Source organism: Pituophis catenifer, unplaced genomic scaffold, assembly GCF_029215685.1.
Source record: "Pituophis catenifer annectens isolate HBS135680 unplaced genomic scaffold, rPitCat1.0.hap2 SCAF_6, whole genome shotgun sequence".
NCBI lineage: Eukaryota > Metazoa > Chordata > Lepidosauria > Squamata > Colubridae > Pituophis > Pituophis catenifer.
This window is the reverse complement of record NW_027256886.1, coordinates 96,814,875-96,833,898: the sequence shown is the minus strand read 5'-3', so window position 1 is coordinate 96,833,898 and position 19,024 is coordinate 96,814,875. Positions and strand designations below refer to the sequence as shown.

Below are 19,024 nucleotides of genomic sequence, written 5' to 3'. Positions count from 1 at the left end.
AGGAATTATTCATATAATTTTTTTTCAGCTCATCTCAAAACAGATCATGTCTTTTCCCTTGTAACCGAGCCCTGCTTCCTTCATTCAGGATGGGAGAAAAGAACCAAAGTGCATGACATTTTAGATATGCTCAAAAGCATTGCAGTTTCCATTGTGCTGTTTTTAGTGTTTTACTTCTGCCACAGCCTTGGAAAACGGGTGCCTGAGTTGACACTTCTGTCTGCCTTTTATCTGCTGCAGGGGAAGATTTTTTATATATATAGATTAGAAAATAATGAGGGACTTTTGAGGAGAAAGCCCTGCACATTTGTGGCGTTGGAATGGATTACATGTCAACTCCTAGTGACCCTATAGATTTTAAGTGTTCGAATTAAGCTCTTGGAAACTTTTGGAAGTATTCACTTGTGGTGACTGAGAGCAAAACATATTTAATGGCAATACATTAGAAGTATCTTAGAATTGAAAACAACTATTTTTGGCAACAATGCTTTATGAAAATAAAAATACTGGACCCTGTTTCCACACAGTTACTTTGTATTGTATTTTCCAATTATTTAAATAAGCTCATATGATAACTTTTCCTACAAACTGTTCATGTTGACTATTTTGATAGGCTCTCTGAATTTGCAGAAAGGGTCCTCTGAGAAGGGTGGATTTGCAGTATTAAAAAAGAAGACAGAGGATGGTGATTTAATGACTGATCTATATGCTCTACCAATTATCTGAGGCCTGGGATCCTCATTTGTACCACCCAGAGGGCCAATGTATGCCTGTACATATCTCGCTAGTTGCTTGGCAACTTATCTACTCTACCTGTATATAAATATATAGACATATTCAAAATATGTTTAAACTTTTTTGAAAAATGGGAAGCTGACTTGCCACAAAGCAACGCACCATCCTCCAGAAAAGTCATTTATTTCTTTATTTATATTCCATCATTATTTTTATAAGTAATTCAAAACAGCAAATGTTCCAAATATCCCTCCTCCTCCTCCTCCTATTTTCCCCACCACAGTCCTATGAGGTAGGCTGGGCTGAAAGAGGGAATGACTGGCCCAAAATCAGCCAGTCAGTTGTTAACTCACTGAGCCATTTCTTTCCTGCAATGTGAAAAAGAGAGCTATCTGCAGCCAGTGTTTTGTTTAGAAGTGCGTCCACCTGACTTGAAAAATTATAAGCAAAGGACTGTGCATTGCTATGGTGGATAGGGATGCATTTGTCTGTAATTCTTTAAACAAAATATGGCCTTTTCTGAGGAAGAAAAGCAGCTGCATAATCCCAGGAAGCTGCATAATCCCAGGAGAAAAATGCAGCTGCCTTAAAGAATTGCAAACAGGTGCAGCATTCCTTTCTTTGTGCTCTCCAAAATATTTTTTTTTTGCATTTGAATCCAAAATGCAGTGGTACAAGAGGGCAAGTAAGAATACACAATCAAGAAAAGTTATTTGAAATAGGTGCTTTGTAAATTTATCTGTGGCAAATCTTCCCAGCCACTGTTTTGCAAAAATATTCACAAAAATAAATCTCCATCAGAATCCAAATATAGGGTTCCAACTTTAGGTTCCAATTTATTTACTAGGTTCCAACAATAAGATGACTGCTTATTTTGTTTCTACTAGTAGTAAAGAAATGAGTGAGAAATTATCATTTTTATAATTATTCCTGAAGTGGAAGAAACAATTATATAAAAGGCTTCAAATTTAATTGAATATATAATTACAATTAAGCCAAAAATGCAATTCCAGTAAATTAGAATTTGCTCATAGAATTAACCCATGACTTCTCCAGCAAGTGAATTCCCAGATTAACCCATGACATCTCCAGGAAGTGATAGGAAAACTCTTTTTCCACCTAAGGCCCAGAAGAAATAGTACTGAGTTAAATGGACTATAAGCATAAAAGTAAAAAATGATATATGCAGTGTTATCTTCATTTTAGATGTCAAGGGTTTTGTGGCTCTCGGTGTTTTCTTTTCTGTGGGAAACTGGTCAAAATGGCTCTTTGAGTGTTTAAGGTTGCAGACCCCTGCTCGGGGGGGGGGGGGGGGTGTTTGTGTAAAAGGCAGCACTGATCACTGATCATAACAGCACAAGAACAGGCACTAAGAACTAGATCCATAGAAGCAGGAATTTACCACACTAGATAGAACCCAAGGGGTTGATCAGTGTCTCTCAGCTGAAAGTCGTATGGACTTTAACTCCCAGAATTCCCCAGCCAGCCATCAAGGAGTTTCCACAGAAGATTGTGGAGAATAACAGAGCTAAGAATCTGTGGGAGTTTCAGATCCAGAAGGACAGGCAGGCATTAGATAATCAACTGGACACTGTAGTAGTAGACAAATTAATAGACAAAGACCAGAAGAGCTCAGGAGGCCAGGCAAGTGGGGCGAGGCGCCCCTTGACAGGAGTGATATTGAGTTGGTCACGGCCCCCAGCCGCTCCCACTCAGCCACGCCTACTCAGCCAGTCATTAGGGCAGAGAACCAGTTGTTAAATTATTTGAATCCCACCACTGCCTAACAATCACAAGGCAACAAAGCACAAAGAGCAGCTTCACCCAGACATTAGGAGATCTTGCATTAAAACCACGGGGAGAGGAGGCAGAACCAGGCCGGTCAAGTCTCATTCCTTCTGATCTAGAAGCTAGAGGGGACAGCCAGCTTCCTTTCGGTGGTTTCTTCCCTCTCACGTCCAAACAGCAAGTGCTACAAAGTGAAAAGAGCTGGGTGGTAGAGCACCAAGCTCTCTAACTCTGTGATGATGAAGAAATATGACGGAGCTGGAAAGCAGGTTTATTTAGGAGCCCCTCTTGCAACAGCAAAGGAATGCTTTTGGCAACTCAGGGGAACAGGGTGGTGGCGCACCAAGCTCTCCAGCTCCGTGGTGATGCAATTTGTGAAACCCAGGTGGGTTTGGCACTCCAGTAAATGCCGAGGCAGGGCCATGCCTGCTTGTGAGAGAGGCTGGGGCTCGGCAGGGGAGGAGAGAGACTGGTCCAGTACTTCTCTGCCTGCCTGGACATGGGCTCCAGCACCCAAGGCCATGCAAGAGAGCATTGGAAGCATGGGGCTCTCAAACATGGTGCCAAAAATAAATTAACAGTCAGTGACAGGGTGGGGAGGAAAAGTGGTGGAAAGAAGCACATGGGATCTCTCAATGAGTGGGGGGATGCCTTTGGTGGCTGGACGTAATGGTCTTGTCCCTGAACTAGCCCCCCCCCATGGCCTTCCCCACCGAGATACCTCATGTGCATTTAACAACCTGTCATTCGATTAGTAAACACATGGGCGAAATCAGGGAGCTTTCATGTTCATTTTAAGTGATTCACTTCAACGAATCCTCAGGTTATGAATGTAATTGGCAAGCTCCATTACATTTCTAACTCGAGGGCTACCTGTATTTGTATGTAAACAAGCACAAATGGGATTCTTATATACACTTAAATAATAAAAATAATTACTATCAGTGTAAAATAGTAAAATACTTTTACACTTAAACACTTAACTTTAGAAAATTTCAGATTAAGCTGCTTTGCAATAAAGTACCAAGTAGGGTATGGAATGAATTTCAAACTCAAAATGAAGCTTTCATTATTTCCGTTGTTTCTGGTGACAGAACTCAGGAATTAACTTAGCTAATCATAGATCATAATGTAGCCTTGTTCACTTCATGCAATATTTGGATTAGCTCTATTTTTATCACACGTATTTCCTTAGAAAAATCAACAGAGACTGATATAGTTCACTTTTGAATAGTTGGGATTAATGCTTTTCACAGGACAGGAGCAATTTACATTCCAGAGCAGAAGATTCCAATCTAGTAGCTGATATCTGTGACTTCAGCTCCCTAAATCAAGACTGGGCAAGGAGTTTTTAGGATAATAAATATCTTTTCATCTCTCTTTACTTCTTCAGAGAAGAAGAACTACAATAGGAAAACAGAGTTAAAACAAAAATATTAACCTATGTTATTCAGTGGAGAACACATTTTAAGGGAGCACATCTGCATAATTCTTACTACAGACCACAGGTGGTATTCAATCGGTTTGCACCAATTCCGGCGAACCAGTAGGGAAAATTTGACCTGGTTCACCAAACTGGTAATAACATCTGGCTGGCCTTGCCCCAGCCCGCCCAGTCGCCCGGTTACTAGCCCCGCCCACCCACCCCACCCCGTCACTCACCTCCCAGGTGCCATAGCACACTGTGTGGCACTGGTTTGCACATGTACACAGTCTCTGCTCTGCAGCTTGTCTGCCTAAGCTGCCTTCCCACGCGGGGCCTGCCCTGCACCCCAACTGAGTTGCCTCCTCCTGCCTATAGCCTGCAAGTCACACTAGCCACACACCTCCATCCCTGGAGCATGCCGCAGCCCAGTCCCCGTGTGGCTGGCTAAACCGCCACAGCCCGGCGCAGCTCCATTCCAGGCTGCGCTGCCTGCGGCCTAGCTTGCCACAGCCCCCCCCCACCGTCCCCGCATGACTGGCTAAGCTGCCACGGCCTGGTCTGGCTCCATTCCAGGCCGCGCTACCTGGAGCCTAGCTTGCCACGTCCCCATGTGGCTGGCTAAGCCACTATGGCACGGCACGGCTCCATTCCAGGCCGCGCTGCCTGCAGCCTAGTTTGCTGTGGCCCCATCGTCCCCACGTGGCTGGCTAAGCCGCCACAGCCCGGCACAGCTCCATTCCAGGCCACACTGCCTGCAGCCTAGCTTGCCACGGGCCCCCCACTGTCCCCACCGGGCTTGCAACCTTACCTTCCTCCCATGGCTGGTGGCAGAGGGGAAGGCAAGCACTGCTCCTCGGCCCCACCCATGCGTTTTCAAACCCGGGCTATTGCAATCGCTTTTCACTCCAAGCAGCCCGGGCGTTTAAGCACAGCTGGGGCCGAGGAGCGGTCCTCCTTAACAAGCTCCAAAACTGATTCAAGCCTTGGTTCCTCATGGGGGCTGGAAGTAACAGCCTCAGATGTTTCTCTCTGCCTGGCTTTCTGGGGACCTATCCAAAGCGCTGTGCTGCAAAAGACACTCTCGACTCTCCCAGCAACAGCAGAGGCAGAGAGAAGAAGCAGCTGCTGATCACATGGAGCTACTCCACGTGTTCTCCGGTGACTTGTTTTCTCTCCAGACTTGCTGGGAGAGCGAAAGCGTCTTTCGCAGCACAGTGAAATTTAGCTTTGGGTCCGACTTCACTCTCATCAAGAAAGTGCTGTGGGCAGCAGAGAAAATCAGCCAGGTGGAATCCTGTTTCTCTCTGCCACCCACAGCGTTTTCCCGATGGGAGTGTTCAGGAGCCAAAGCAGCAACTCCCAGTTGCTAAAGTAAATTTTGCTGTGCTGCACAAGATGCTTTCCCAGGGCCCCAAGGGACACCCTCCCAGAGCACCGCTGCCGCCATGCTCTCCTTCTGGCACCGCTATGGCTGGCACCACTCTGGAGCTTACCTTCGGGACGGATCAGTAAGTTCTTGCTTTGCTCCCTGGGAAGGGCTCCATCGTGGAGGGCTGTGTGCCCAGACTAGGCGCCTTTTCTCGGGCCTCTCGCTTTGCATGTCTTGGAAGGAGGAAGGGAAGAGGGAAAGAAAGAAAGAAAGAAAGAAAGAAAGAAAGAAAGAAAGAAAGAAAGAAAGAAAGAAAGAAAGAAAGAAAGAAAGAAAGAAAGAAAGAAAGAAAGAAAGAAAGAAAGAAAGAAAAGAGAGAGAGACAAAGAAAGAGGAAGGAAGACAGGAAGGAAGGAAGGAAGGAAGGAAGGAAGGAAGGAAGGAAGGAAGGAAGGAAGGAAAAGAAAGAGGAAGGAAGGAAGGGAGAGAGAGAGAGAGAGAGAGAGAGAGAGAAAGAAAGAAAGAAAGAAGAGGAAGGAAGGACCACAAACCCTGGCACTAGAAGATGCTTTGAAACAGCACAGCAATCTAGGGCTGGAAGGGATCTCAGAGGTGATCTAGTCCAACCCCCTACTCCACCAGGAGTTCCTTACAGAATCATAGAATAGCAGGGTTAGAAGGGACCTTGGACGCCATCTAGTCCAACCCCCTGCTCCAGCAGGAAACCTTATATCATCTGGATTATTTTGGTGCCTCTAACAAAGAGGAAAACTGCCAGACAGAAGAAGGCGTTTACTAGGACAAGGCTGCCATGCAGAGGAAGGCAGAAATAGTCCTTGACTTATGACCACAATTGAACCCAAAATTTTGGTTGCTCAGCAAGACGGTTGTTAAGTGAGTTTCACCACATTTTACTCAATCCATGACATCTCCTGGCTCTAACAGTCATGTGCAAGCTAGGGAAGAACATCTGAAGGCGTGTGTAATGTTCTAATGTACAGAAGTTACAGTTAAATGTGTGGCAGAAAGTGGACTCTGGGTGTGTTTTTCCAAATGCAGTAAGTGAGGTTGAATGTTTTAGAAGACCTGTGTGTCTCTACATACACATACAGTATATATAGTAGATAATGTATCTTTTTGTGTGCCTATACACACTCTATACTATGTAATATGCATGTACACATATAGCATATATACATAGGATTAAATAGTATATTTTGGATGTTCAGTAGTAGTAAATAAATAGACAGGGAAATTGTATCTTGTTGAGGTCTTTGAGGCGAGGAGAGGCAAGGGCCCTTTGACATAAGTGACGTTAAGTTGACCACTCCCACCCAGTCACATGACCACCAGCCACGCCCACCCAATCACATGACCGCCAAGCCACACCCGCCAAGCCACGCCGACAGAACCGGTAGTAAAAAATTTGAATCCCACCACTGCTACAGACATATAGCCAAATCCAGTAAATAGGTAATGCAAGTAAGCCGATATGGTAAATATTTTTTTACCGCTAGGATACCTCAGCTATAACAATTCTGTGCATTTTAGGTTTTTAAATTAATAAAGATTTACTATATAATCCATCTATTCTATGACTTTTTTTCAACCACATGGGGACGGTTCTCATATACTCTGGTCTACTCACAGAAAATATCATATAAAATAGAAAACAAATCAGTTAGGGACTTGCATATGTGGACAGATTTCTGATGGAACTCTGAGTACCACATATGGAAACAGAGAAAAAGAATTTATATTAGTGAATTCAAGCCCAATACATACTGTAACTGATAATTAGATCAGGTAGAACCAGTACTGAATGAACACATGTAAAGAAGGAAATTGTACTGAGTTTTCTTAAATATGCAAATACTAAAAGTAAGTGCATGAAAACTTAAGTATGACAATTCTTCAGATCTTCCTGCATTTAACATAAAATTTTATCTGGCCCAATAGAAATCGAAAATGAAACAACACAGAGCATCCACCTAAAAAACACTGTGATGGCTCCAATAAGGGACCATAATGAGGAACAAAGGCTTTTATGTGCTAATATAATATAGAAATGAATCAAGATGCTGAAAAAATACAAATAAATACAGGAAATTTAAAACTGAGCAGTTAGAAATGTTGGAAATTATAAAAAGTTGTCACCACAACCAATTTTAGGTATAAATAATGCTGAGGAAAAAGTGTTTTGTGAAATAATTTTCAGCTGTTAAAAAAAATTGCTATTTAATTAACAACTGGCTAAAGTTGTTTGGAATATGATATGCTGTTTTAAAAAAAATACATCGAAGGGTATCTAAAACAGAACTGAATACTATCAGAAACATGAATAATGACTGCAATAATAAATCAGAGGAAGACATTACAAAAATAAGAAACAGAGGTAGTACCAAACAAGACCACTTGAAATCTCAATACTTAGAATACCTCTTGGAAGGGAATCATGTTGTAAATTCTATAGAAAAATAAATAAGCCTGCAATATTATTGCATGCAAACATTATTACAAGACAAAATAAATTCAGAAGTTGTAGCTAAAATACGTTAAAAATGACAGGCTTAAACATTATTATTTAAGATTCAAAGAAGCTGAAAACAGTAAAGATACTCAAAATGAGGAACTTTGTGTAAAAAATTAACACACCTTTCTTGTTGGAAAAAAACAACAAATAATCAAAAACTGTAAAACTAGAAGGTTAGAAGAACAGATTTTTTTTCTTAACTAATTGTAAATGAAAGATAACCATCTTACATAAAACTTATCAAAACCCATTAAAACAATTGTGAATAACCTTTTTTCTCTCAAAATCTGCTTTTTTACAAAATGAGATAAGATATATTAGGGTCATTTTCTCTGCACTACACATACATCCTACTTCACAGTATTACTTTTAATTTTAAGACTTACCAGTTACATTGTTCAAAACATCTTTCAAAACACTGAAGCTGTGCAATAAGGGATCACGTTCTTCATCCTAAACATATGAATATATTGTTATATATTTAAAACTGGATCCTCAGAAGAGAGAATGAAGATTTTAATCTCTTCAATGGCACACTATACAAAGGTATGACTATGAAACCATTTTTTCTGAATATTAGCAATTTACTGTTCTTATTTTTGAGGAAAAGGTTTTTTTGTAGGAGAGGACAGTATATGATACAACTTAAAACTTCAGATGTTTCTACACCACAGTACAGTACAATACACTAAAATAGAGCATGGGAAACAGACAGGTCACCTAGAGATCCTAATCCAGGGAAACAAAGTGATGTATTAGCCATCGCTAGACTTGTTGGGATGAAAACATGGACAACAACAATGTATTCAAAACAAACACATCCAAAAGAAAGGATATTACACCATTCCTAAAAAAAAACACATGTGCACAGAAATTTAGGAATTGGAGCATGAAAATCTTGTCAAAAGCGTTTAGCTAAGAATAAAAAGAGAAACAAAAATAATACATTCAGGTGAGGATTTCTTTTTCATAGACTATATAAGCAAGCAAAAATATAAATGACGTCTTCCAGCATCCTTCGGAGGCATATAACTGGGATGAGAGATTTCAATTATCCTGATATCTGCTGAGCACTTAATTTGGTCAAGAATCTAAGGTCCAACAAAATCTGATGGATCAAGTGATAAAGAGTTTTCTGTTGGTACAAATGTAATATCAGATCATGCTCCAGTGACTGCTAAACTGAAATCTGAAAACTCGATTAACTAACATTTGAATTAATAAAATAAATTTCCTGTGTGGAACATTAAAACACTTTTTTTTAATGAAAGAAATCTATGTTTATCACCTGTTTGGAACTCTTTTAAGGCATATTGTACATTTGTGGATGCATGATAACTTTTGCTTCAGAAATCTAGAGATATTATTCTAGAGCAGGGGTGTCAAACTCAAGGCCCGCGGGCCTCATCTGGCCCCCAATGAGGTCAGATCTGGCCTGCACAGCCATCTTGGAAACTGTAAAGGACCGGCCTGCATCATTTCAGCCTGACCCACGCCATCTCAGCGGGCAGACACGTGCACAGGAGGCGGGCACACATGCACACAGGCCCAGTTTGCTGCCGCTGCCATGTGCAGGGTAACAAAAGTAGTCTGTGGAACTACGGTAAAAATGACCCGTTCGGACAGGTCATTATTCCATATCAAGTGGTCTGGTGCTCCCAGGTCGACCATCACAGGTTTTGATGAAATTTGGTGTAAACATGCACACACGTCCCCAATGAACATTGGTAAAGTGTTATGTTTGCCGATGCAATACTTGCGGAGATAGTCATTTGTATGACTCCATACCGCAGCCTTCGACAGTATGACTCTGAGATTTCAGCAACTTTGAGATATAATATCTCTGGCAATATTTTGTTGAGAGAAACAAAATGTGGCCATCTTGTAGAACTTGTGCTCTATTAAACAAAATAATAAAAACATTCTCATGAGCGATCTCCATCTAGATAATTGGGAGCAAAGTTGGCCAAAAATGACTGCGGCGCGAAAAAAGGGTAAAGTTTGGCTTCTTATATCTCTGGAAAAAAAGACATGAGAAGTGTGAAACTTTGTGCGTAATAACTTAGCAGCACAAGGTTGTTGAATATAAAATTTCATTCTCCTACTGCTTTCCAATAGTTCACAAATTGAGTGTAAAGTTGATGGTTTTTGTAAAAATGCCAAAAATAGGATATTTTCAGCCCACTTTTACAAAAAAAGACCTTCTAGAAACTGTTAAATCATTCTCATTAGAAAGAGCATGTTTCAACCCCCCTAAAAAAGTAGAGTTGGTGTTTCATCGCTGACGTATAAAGCCGTAAAAATAGGGACAAAGTGGAGGACGTTGTATGGCAACGTCACATCCATTCTATTATTGTTTCATCTTGTTTGTTTTATATAAACATCACTACTGCTATTATATTGCACTGGTCCATGGTGACATTGTCATTACCAGTTCAGGCACTTGACCCACCAACCCCATCGCCATAGGGGGCACAACTGATAGCCATGCAATTTCAGCCACGGGTGGGTTTCTTGGTTCAGGATCCCAAGCCTGTAGTTTGGTTTCTTCCAGGAGGTTCCAAAGCCTTATATCTCCGCAAGTATTACATCAGCAAACATAACACTTTACCAATGTTCATTGGGGACATGTGTGCATGTTCACACCAAATTTCATCAAAATCCGTGATGGTCGACCTGGGCACTTTCCTGAAATCAGACCGCTTGACATGGAATGACCCAGACCTTCCAACATTGTAAGACCTTTTTTTTTCTTGAGAAGTTGGAAGGTCTAAACTATTTTTTTTTACCATAGTTCAGGGGTGTCAAACTCGATTTCACTGAGGGCCGGATCAGCATTGTAGTTGTCCTCCTGGGGCTGGGGGGGGGGCAGGGGCATGGCTGAGGTGGTCGTGTGGCCCGGGGGTGTGGACGGCTTGACATTGCTTGCATGAGTGGTGCCTGTGGGGGTGGAGCAGGGTTAGAAAGGGAATCCAGGGGGCTCTGGTAGGTGGGGTGAAGAGTGGGAGGCTCATCCCGCAGTTTGAGGTGAGGCGAGGCAGGGGGCGGGGCAGGTACAGTCAATCTGCCTTCTGCCGCTCAGTTTCCTACCCCACCCCTAACAGGCTGGTTTGGTCTGGTGGGGGGGATTGGTGGGGGAGATTGCCTTCCACCTTCACCACCGCACCATGAACGGGGATTGAACATTCCCCAAACCCCGCCGCTATCAAAGTAAATCCCGGGCACTTCGCTGCAATGGACAGACAAAAAGCACAGCTGAGTGAGAAGCGCCCCCACCGGCCAGGCACTGAAGCACCACCACTGTGCCAGAGAGAGATAGCACGAGAGCGATCCAATCCAACCTGTGTGTGTGTGAGAGTGAGAGAGAGAGGGAGGGAGAGGGAGAGGGAGAGGGAGAGGGAGAGGGAGAGGGAGAGGGAGAGGGAGGGAGGGAGGGAGGAGAGAGAGAGAGAGAGAGAGAGAGAGAGAGAGAGGGAGAGAGAGATCTCCAATCCAACCTCGGAGAGTTATACCAGGGCTGGCGATGGTGTGCTTCAGTGCCTGGCCAGCAGGGCACTTCTCACTCAGCTGCTCTTTCTTCTCCCTGCTCCTCGTTCTCCTTCAGACAAAGGCTGTGCTTTTCATCTGTTCATTGCAGCGCAGCAAGAGATTTACTTTCACAGCGGCAGGGCTTGGGGGATGGTCAATCCCCATTCGTGGCATGGTGAAGGCGGAAGACAATCCCCCCCACCAGACCAAAGTGGTGCCGAAAGCAGCTCTCTCTCTCTCTCTCTCTCTCTCTCTCTCTCTCTCTCACACACACACACACACACACACACACAGAGGTTTGATCAGATTGTTCTCTCACTCTTACCCACCTCATGGCGGCGGCACCAGCCATGCTCTCCACGGTGGCCTGCACTGCTTCGTCCTCCATCCCCTCCCCCACCTCGCTTTGTTCGCCTGAAGGCTCAACCCATCCAAGACTGAGTGGTTGTGGTTTCCGACATCCCGATATAGTCAGCTGGCGCCATCGCTGACTATTGGGGGCGAATCATTGGCCCCCACGGAAAAGGCTCACAACTTGGGCGTCCTCCTGGATTCACTGCTGTCTTTAGAAGAGCACTTGACGGCCGTGACCAGGAGGATTTTTCATCAGGTTCATCTGATCCGCCAGTTGCGTCCCTTTCTAGGTCGGGACTCTCTACACAGTCACTCATGCCCTCGTCACCTCTCGTCTGGACTATTGTAACGCTCTCTACATGGGGCTCCCCTTGAGGTGCACTCGGAGGCTCCAACTGGCGCAGAGTGCGGCCGCGCGGGTGGTTATGGGAGCGATGTGGAGTTCCCATGTAACACCTCTCCTGCGCGAGCTGCACTGGCTCCCGATGGTCTTCCGAGTGCGCTTCAAGGTTCTGGTTATCACCTTTAAAGCACTCCATGGCTTAGGACCTGGTTATCTACGGGACCGCCTGCTACCACCAATAGCCTCCCACCGGCCAGTACGCTCCCATAGAGAGGGGCTCCTCCGGGTGCCGTCGGCCAAAGAGTGTCAACTGGCGGCCCCTAGGGGGAGAGCCTTCTCTGTGGGGGCACCTACGATCTGGAATGAGCTCCCCCCGGAGATACGGAGGATCCCGGATCTGCGCACCTTCCGTCGCGCGCTTAAGGCTTTTTTATTTCATCAAGCTGGCCTGGCCTAAATCTTCTCCCCTTTTTAAATATAAATTTTTAAATGTAAATTTTAATTTGTTTTTAAATTATGGGGTATTTTAAATTCAGACAAATTATTTAATTCGTTTTTAATTTATTTTAAATTTTTGTATTTATGTGTTTTATCTTGTGGCTGTTCACTGCCCTGAGTCCTTCGGGAGAAGGGCGGTATAGAAATTTAATAAAATAAATAATAAATAAATAAATAAAGTGGTGAAGAATTACTTCACCACTTCTTCTCCTTGCTTGTAGCCATAATGGAGCAGGAGGATGAGCGACGCACTGGTACAGCAGCCAGAAAGCAAGGGGGTGGAGGGATGGAAGACGAAGCAAGGCAGAGGGTGCAGAGCTGTCCCACACACCGGCTTACCTGAGGGCCTCAGAGCCAGGCCATCAACGTTATGACAATTGACTGGCCTCTCAGCAGCAGCTCCAGAAACCCTGTCCAGGACCCTGCATAGCCATCAGCCTGCTTTCTCTTTGCTTGCTGCCACAATGGAGCAAGAAGCTGAGCGACACACATGGGACTGAACAGGGCTGCTGGAACGGACGAGGCAGTTGTCAGGATGTTGATGACCTGGCGTGGGCCAGGCCGAAGTGATGCAAGCCGGCACTTTACAGTTTCCAGGATGGCTGCGTGGGCTGGCTCTGACCTCATCACGGGCCACATCCGGCCCGCGGGCCTCACGTTTGACACCCCTGTACTACAATAATATTCTGGAAGTGGTTAATGGATTAAGACAAGACCCCACCTCTTCCAATGTGCCTCTTGCTCCCTTCTTCCCATCTTGTCAATTTTAACTCAATTTTATTGTTAATATTTCTAGTTTTAATGCTTTAATGTTTTACCTTGTGGGTTTTTACAATTGTAAGCCATCTAGATTCCCTCTGGGTGAGATGAACAACACACAAGTTTAGTACATGAATAAGAAATAAATAAGAATAAGAATAAACTAGGGTAATTACACAAATGGAATAATGCTTGAAATGAACTAAGAAAAAATACAGAGAATCTAGTGATAAAGCTGGAAGCTTACTACCCTATCAGCTGAAGTAACATCTAAAACACTATTTCAAAAATCTAGTCTAACATCTGTCATTTATAGACAGCAATATTAAACATATAGATCAGAAGTCCCCAACCTTTGTGGCTTAAAGGCCTAGGCAAGAGGGAGGGAGGGAGAACTGGGCCACGCAAGCGGTAGGCTGGTGCACGCATATACACAGCTTGACTTGCATGAGCAGCAGGCTAATGCGCACACAGCTCAATTTGTGTGTGTGCGCCACCCCACCACTTGTGCAAACTGAGCTGCATGTGCGTGCAGCCTACCATTTATGCAAGCTGAGCTGCGCATGCACATGTGCGCCAGCCAGCCGCTCATGCAGCTGTTACAAATAAGCCAGGCCCAGTAGAGGGCTCTGGCCCAGGGGTTAGGGACTCCTGATATAGATAATACCTAATTATATATATCTGATTCCTTTGTAATCTTTAAACAAATTGTAAAATTTTGAGGAGCTATAGAAATGGAATAAATTTCTCAAACATATATAAGTCATCTGGCCCAACCACTCTCCTTATACAAAATTAAAGATAACATTCGATATTCATGTCCATTATATGTCCATTATATTCATGTCCATGATATGGTTATATTAACTTCTTGCCCTTTACAGTACAGAAGGGAAGGTATAACAATGCTCCTTTTGCAGAGCAAACCTGCCTTTACTATAAGGGAAAACCTATGATTCTAGTCCACATATACTTTCTGTAATAACTAACTTCAAATGCTCATACCACTACATAGTTGTAGTTAGTGCCTGTTGTTAGTCTGAGGATAATATATTTCAGCCTGGAACCTTAATATTTCTTAGAAGAATTGGAGTTTTTACACTGCCATTATTTTACACAACAAAATATTGTCTTAATTTTATTACTAAGTAGAAAAAGTTATAATATAGAAAAAAGTTATAATATGCTATATTCTGACATACTTAGGCTATTTTGGACAATAACAGCATTACTTCAGGTTACTGAGATTGTGTAAAGTCAGACTGTTTCAGTTGAATAGCTATATAAAACCTACAGTGCATTCAGACCCCCTTCACTTTTGCCAACTTTGTTATGCTGCAGTTTGATTCTTCAGTTGTTGAAATTTATTTTTTCTCATTAATCTACATTCAGTATCCCATAATGACAAAGTGAAAACAGAACTTTAGAAATGTCTATAAATTTATTAAAAAGAAAAAACTGAAATATCACATTGGCATAAGTATTCAGACCCTTTGCAACAACACATGAAATTTAGCTCAGGAGCCTCCAATTTCTCTTGATCATTGCTGACATGTTTCTACACCTTGATTGGAGTCCATCTGTGGTAAATTAAATTGATTGGACATGATTTGGAAAGCCACATACCTCTCTATAGAAGGCATCACAGCTGACAATGCATGCTGCAGCAGATCAAAAGCCATGAGGTCAAAGAAAGTTTTCCACTCATCTCCTTCTCTGATTCTAATGTGGTAGTAAGCCTCTCATAAGTCCAACTTTGTGAAAATCCTCCCCTTCGCCAAATGGACTAGCATATCCTTCATGAGGGGAAGAGAGTACATATTTTCCAGGCAAACGGCATTCAGAGATCTATAATCCACACAGAGACCATCTTTTTTTTCTCTAAACAGAACTGGGGCGGCTTCCCAGGATTTGGCCAGTTGGATAAAACCCCTAGCTAGGTTTTTGTCAATGAATGCATGGAGCTCGTCTAATTCCCTGGGAGTCATCGAATAGAGCTTCGGTTTCCGTAACTTGGCTCCCAGAACAATTTCAATGGCACAGTCTGTTGGCGGGGGGTGGGGGGGAAGCTCATCCGAGTTCTTTTCACTGAAAACTTCCCTCAAATCCCAGTATTCCTTCGGATGGCCAGTAGGGGTCTCTCTTGCATTTCAGCTCCCGTCTCCTGGCCTAAAACTCCCTTATTTAAGCATTCTCGGCTACATTGGGGTTTGCCATCTGGTGGGAATTTTTATAGTCCCTTTCTCCAGTCCACCTGTGGGTTCCACCGTTTCAACCAGGCTAATCCTAGGACAAGGGGCCTCTCCATCCCTGGGGCCACTATAAAGCTTAAAGTCTCTGAGTGGGCACCCATCTGCATTCCTAAAGGTTCGGTGACAAACATGGCAGGGATGCCTCCCACAACTAAGCCATTCAGCTGGCAAAATGCAATTGGGCATTTGAGTCTCCTTGGGCAAATCCTCAGTTTTTCCACCAGAGCCGGACTCACCAGGCATCTGGTGCACCCTGAGTCTAGAAAGGCTCTTAAGGAGGCTTTCTGTCCTGTTCCTGGGAGCTGTAATTCTATGGGCATAGTTACGGGTGCAATAGGGCTACTTACCAAGGGGTCATCATCCAACTCGCTGTTAGCCCCTGGTCTTCCTCCAGTGGGGTCAGAGTTCTCTCCTCTCATTTGGGGGAGGGAGTGAACTCCACGCTCTCCAAGCCTTTTAGGGCCGTCTCCTTCACCCAGGGTTGTGGTGTTGTCACTCTGCCTCCCAGAGCTGCTGCTTTTTTTTTGATGGGGTGCTTTGCTCAGCACTCTGCTGCTCTATGGCCTTCTTTTCCAGTTGAAGCAGGCAGAGGAGTATGGTGGTTGGGCTTGGCTTTAGCAATTTCCTTCTTTCTCTCGGGGGGGGGTGTGTGTGTTGACTTCTTCCACACTTTGCCACTACATTACTTGTTTTGGTTTGGGTTGATCTCTACCTCTCTTCAGCCAGCACACAGCAGTCATGGAGACGAACAGGAGCCCCCCTCCCATGCATGAATTGTGCATGTCATTGTTCTGGCCATCTTTGAAGCAACTCCCGAGGATGTCCTCTGGCCAGTCGAGGTGGCAGCCAGCTTTCAAAATTCCTTGGTGTTCTCGGCTTCTGGTCTGCACCCGCCTCACAGTTCTGATGCAATCTCTGGCTTTCCGGTCAGCTAGGGGATCTTCATATCACTGTCTCAGGGCAGTCATGAATCACTTGAAATTCCACAGCTCAGCGACACTGGCATTGTGCAGGGTTACCATCCACCTGGCTGCAGCCTCCTCTAATACCAGAGTAATGACTCTGATCTTAGCCAGTGGGGATTTCATTCCCATATTCCTGCATATAGATGAGGACCTGGGTCAGGAAAAATGCCAGCTGCTGAGGATCTCCATTGAATTTCACCCCAGGTGGAGGGCTTCTGTCTGCAAGAAGCCACGCCATCTCCCAGCCTTGGGTCATTCCCTGCCCCTGTGTCTCTGTGGGGTCCCTGCGGTTCTTACTGTTCCTGCCGGGGTGGCCATCACTGCTTCCATGGTGTCCAGGGATGAGGTCTTTCCATCTCCCTCCTCTGGCTCGGTCCATCGCCTGCCCCGCTCCATGTGAGCCAGGGCCTCTCATGCTTTCGAGCTTTGAAATGCATCCCTCATGAATCGCATGGCTGGCATGGCATGGTCGGAATTGTCCCCTTCCTCCTCATCCCCCAGCATTCCCATCTCCTCTTTCCATCCTTTCCAACATCTGCCTCGGGTGAGGGTGATTCCTTTCGTCCCCCCTTCCCAGTCGTCCTTCTTTCCAGCACCTATGGCCCATCTAGGCTTTGCTGAGTCTCCTAGGCTGGCAGCTTCCTCCACCCATCCAGCAGAGTTCATGCCTGGCTGAAGTTTGTCTGAAGTTTCTCCCCAGCATTCAGTTTCTTCTTTTTTTTTTTTTAATTGAAAAAGTTTTCAATTACAAATTTTTCCCCCTTTCCCTCCCCTCCCTAACCCCCCCTCACCACCCCATCCCCCCTGTGACTTCTTCAAAATAAAAACCTAGTACATAACAGATTATATATTTTACCATCCCCTTACTCCCCCCTCCAAATACTGACCCTTACTTCTAGTGATATTATTAATATTATTACTTCCCCCTCTTACCAAACACTTCAAAATAACATTCCATTATAACACTGTATGATAACTTCTGATTTAACACAGTAATATTATTATAATTCCCAATTTATCGATAGTCTGCCCTTTTTTATTTCCCCCTTCCCCATACTTATGTCTGTATATTAATATAACATTTCAAAACAACCTTCCACTTTAAAACTATATAATAAATCCTACTTTAACATTTAATCTTTTGCGTATATTAATATAACATTTCAAAGCAGCCTTCCCCATGAATTCTAGTTTTACATTTATTCTACTCTATCCATTTCCTCCACTCCCATATATATGTCTCTTAAGCATCCCTTTTTTTAATCTATACAATCAATACACTAGCCTGTCTCCACCCACTTTCCTACAAGATTACCATGCACAACAATTCTTAATATCTTTATTCTTCTGCCCATCCTACTAAAAAAAATATTCCCTTATATAAACAAAATCAATGACTTTAAACTTATAATCCATATAATATCTTCTTTGATGTCTTTCCACTGGATTGCTGACTCCATCATCCGGACTAGGGTAACATAACATCCCAACATTCAAAATCCTCAGTTATCATCTGCCCCCATCAGTAATGAATATCTTCACATATATATAAAAAAAAGAAAACAACCACCCGAGTGACTTTATAATTGTAATCCATATCTGTAATAGTGGCTTTCTTCAGGATTATTAATTCCCATTCTCATAATGGGGTAACATCCAGATCTTCTGCATGCCCCAGCATAACTCTCTTGCCTTATAGCTCAACATAAATATAATACGTTAATCAATTAAAAAAAAACCAAAAATAGATAATTCCAATCCAACAATTCATAGGCTCTTTTCACATCCCAAAATTACGGCATTGCAGAGGTCTGTCACTCTCCTCAGGATGATATCAACCACTACTTCGCCTCATCCATCTTTTCATATATTCAGTCATGTATTTTTTCAAAGTAACTGGCTTTACTGTTGCTTAGTTTAGAAATTTTTATTTTTGTGAGACCTGTTTCTTTTTTTCCTTTCTTTTTGTGGGTTGGCTCTCCATCCTGATTTCCTTCCTGCCAGTTGTGTATCAACTGGTCGATTTTCATTCTGTTTTATAACTTGATCCTGTTGGGTTTTGTTTTTGTGAATCATATTTCTTTTCTGTAAGTTGTATATCAATTGGTTGGTTTCCATGGTTATCTGTAACTTGGCGAGTCATCACGTTAGAATCCGATGCCACTTCTCTCTTATTTATAAATAATCCATCTGAGGTATCTGAAGAATCCAAAGGCAATTCATCTGCAAAGGCCTCTGTAACTCGATATTTTTCGTTTATTTCTAGCTCCTTCTGCTTGTCTTGTGTTGTGCATAAAAATGTTAAGTTCATTTTTAAAAATTTTTGATAAAATTCTTCCGCTTTTTCAACAGTATTTAATTGATATCTTTCTCCTTGATATCTCAATATTATACCAATTGGAATATTCCATCTGAATAAGATATTTCTTTTTTTAAGCTCTGCCACCAAGAAGCCAAATTTCTTTCTTTCCAAT

General features: G+C 43.3%; 1 protein-coding gene across 1 annotated transcript in view; it reads right to left on the bottom strand.

Moving 5' to 3' along the window:
* The window catches only part of GBF1 (golgi brefeldin A resistant guanine nucleotide exchange factor 1), a 374,794-nt gene that overhangs the window by 339,965 nt on the left and 15,805 nt on the right, over positions 1-19,024 (bottom strand). Inside the window, exon 3 of the mRNA XM_070946393.1 lies at positions 8,238-8,304. Coding sequence (XP_070802494.1) covers positions 8,238-8,304 — 67 coding nt within the window. The remainder of the gene's footprint in view (positions 1-8,237; positions 8,305-19,024) is intronic.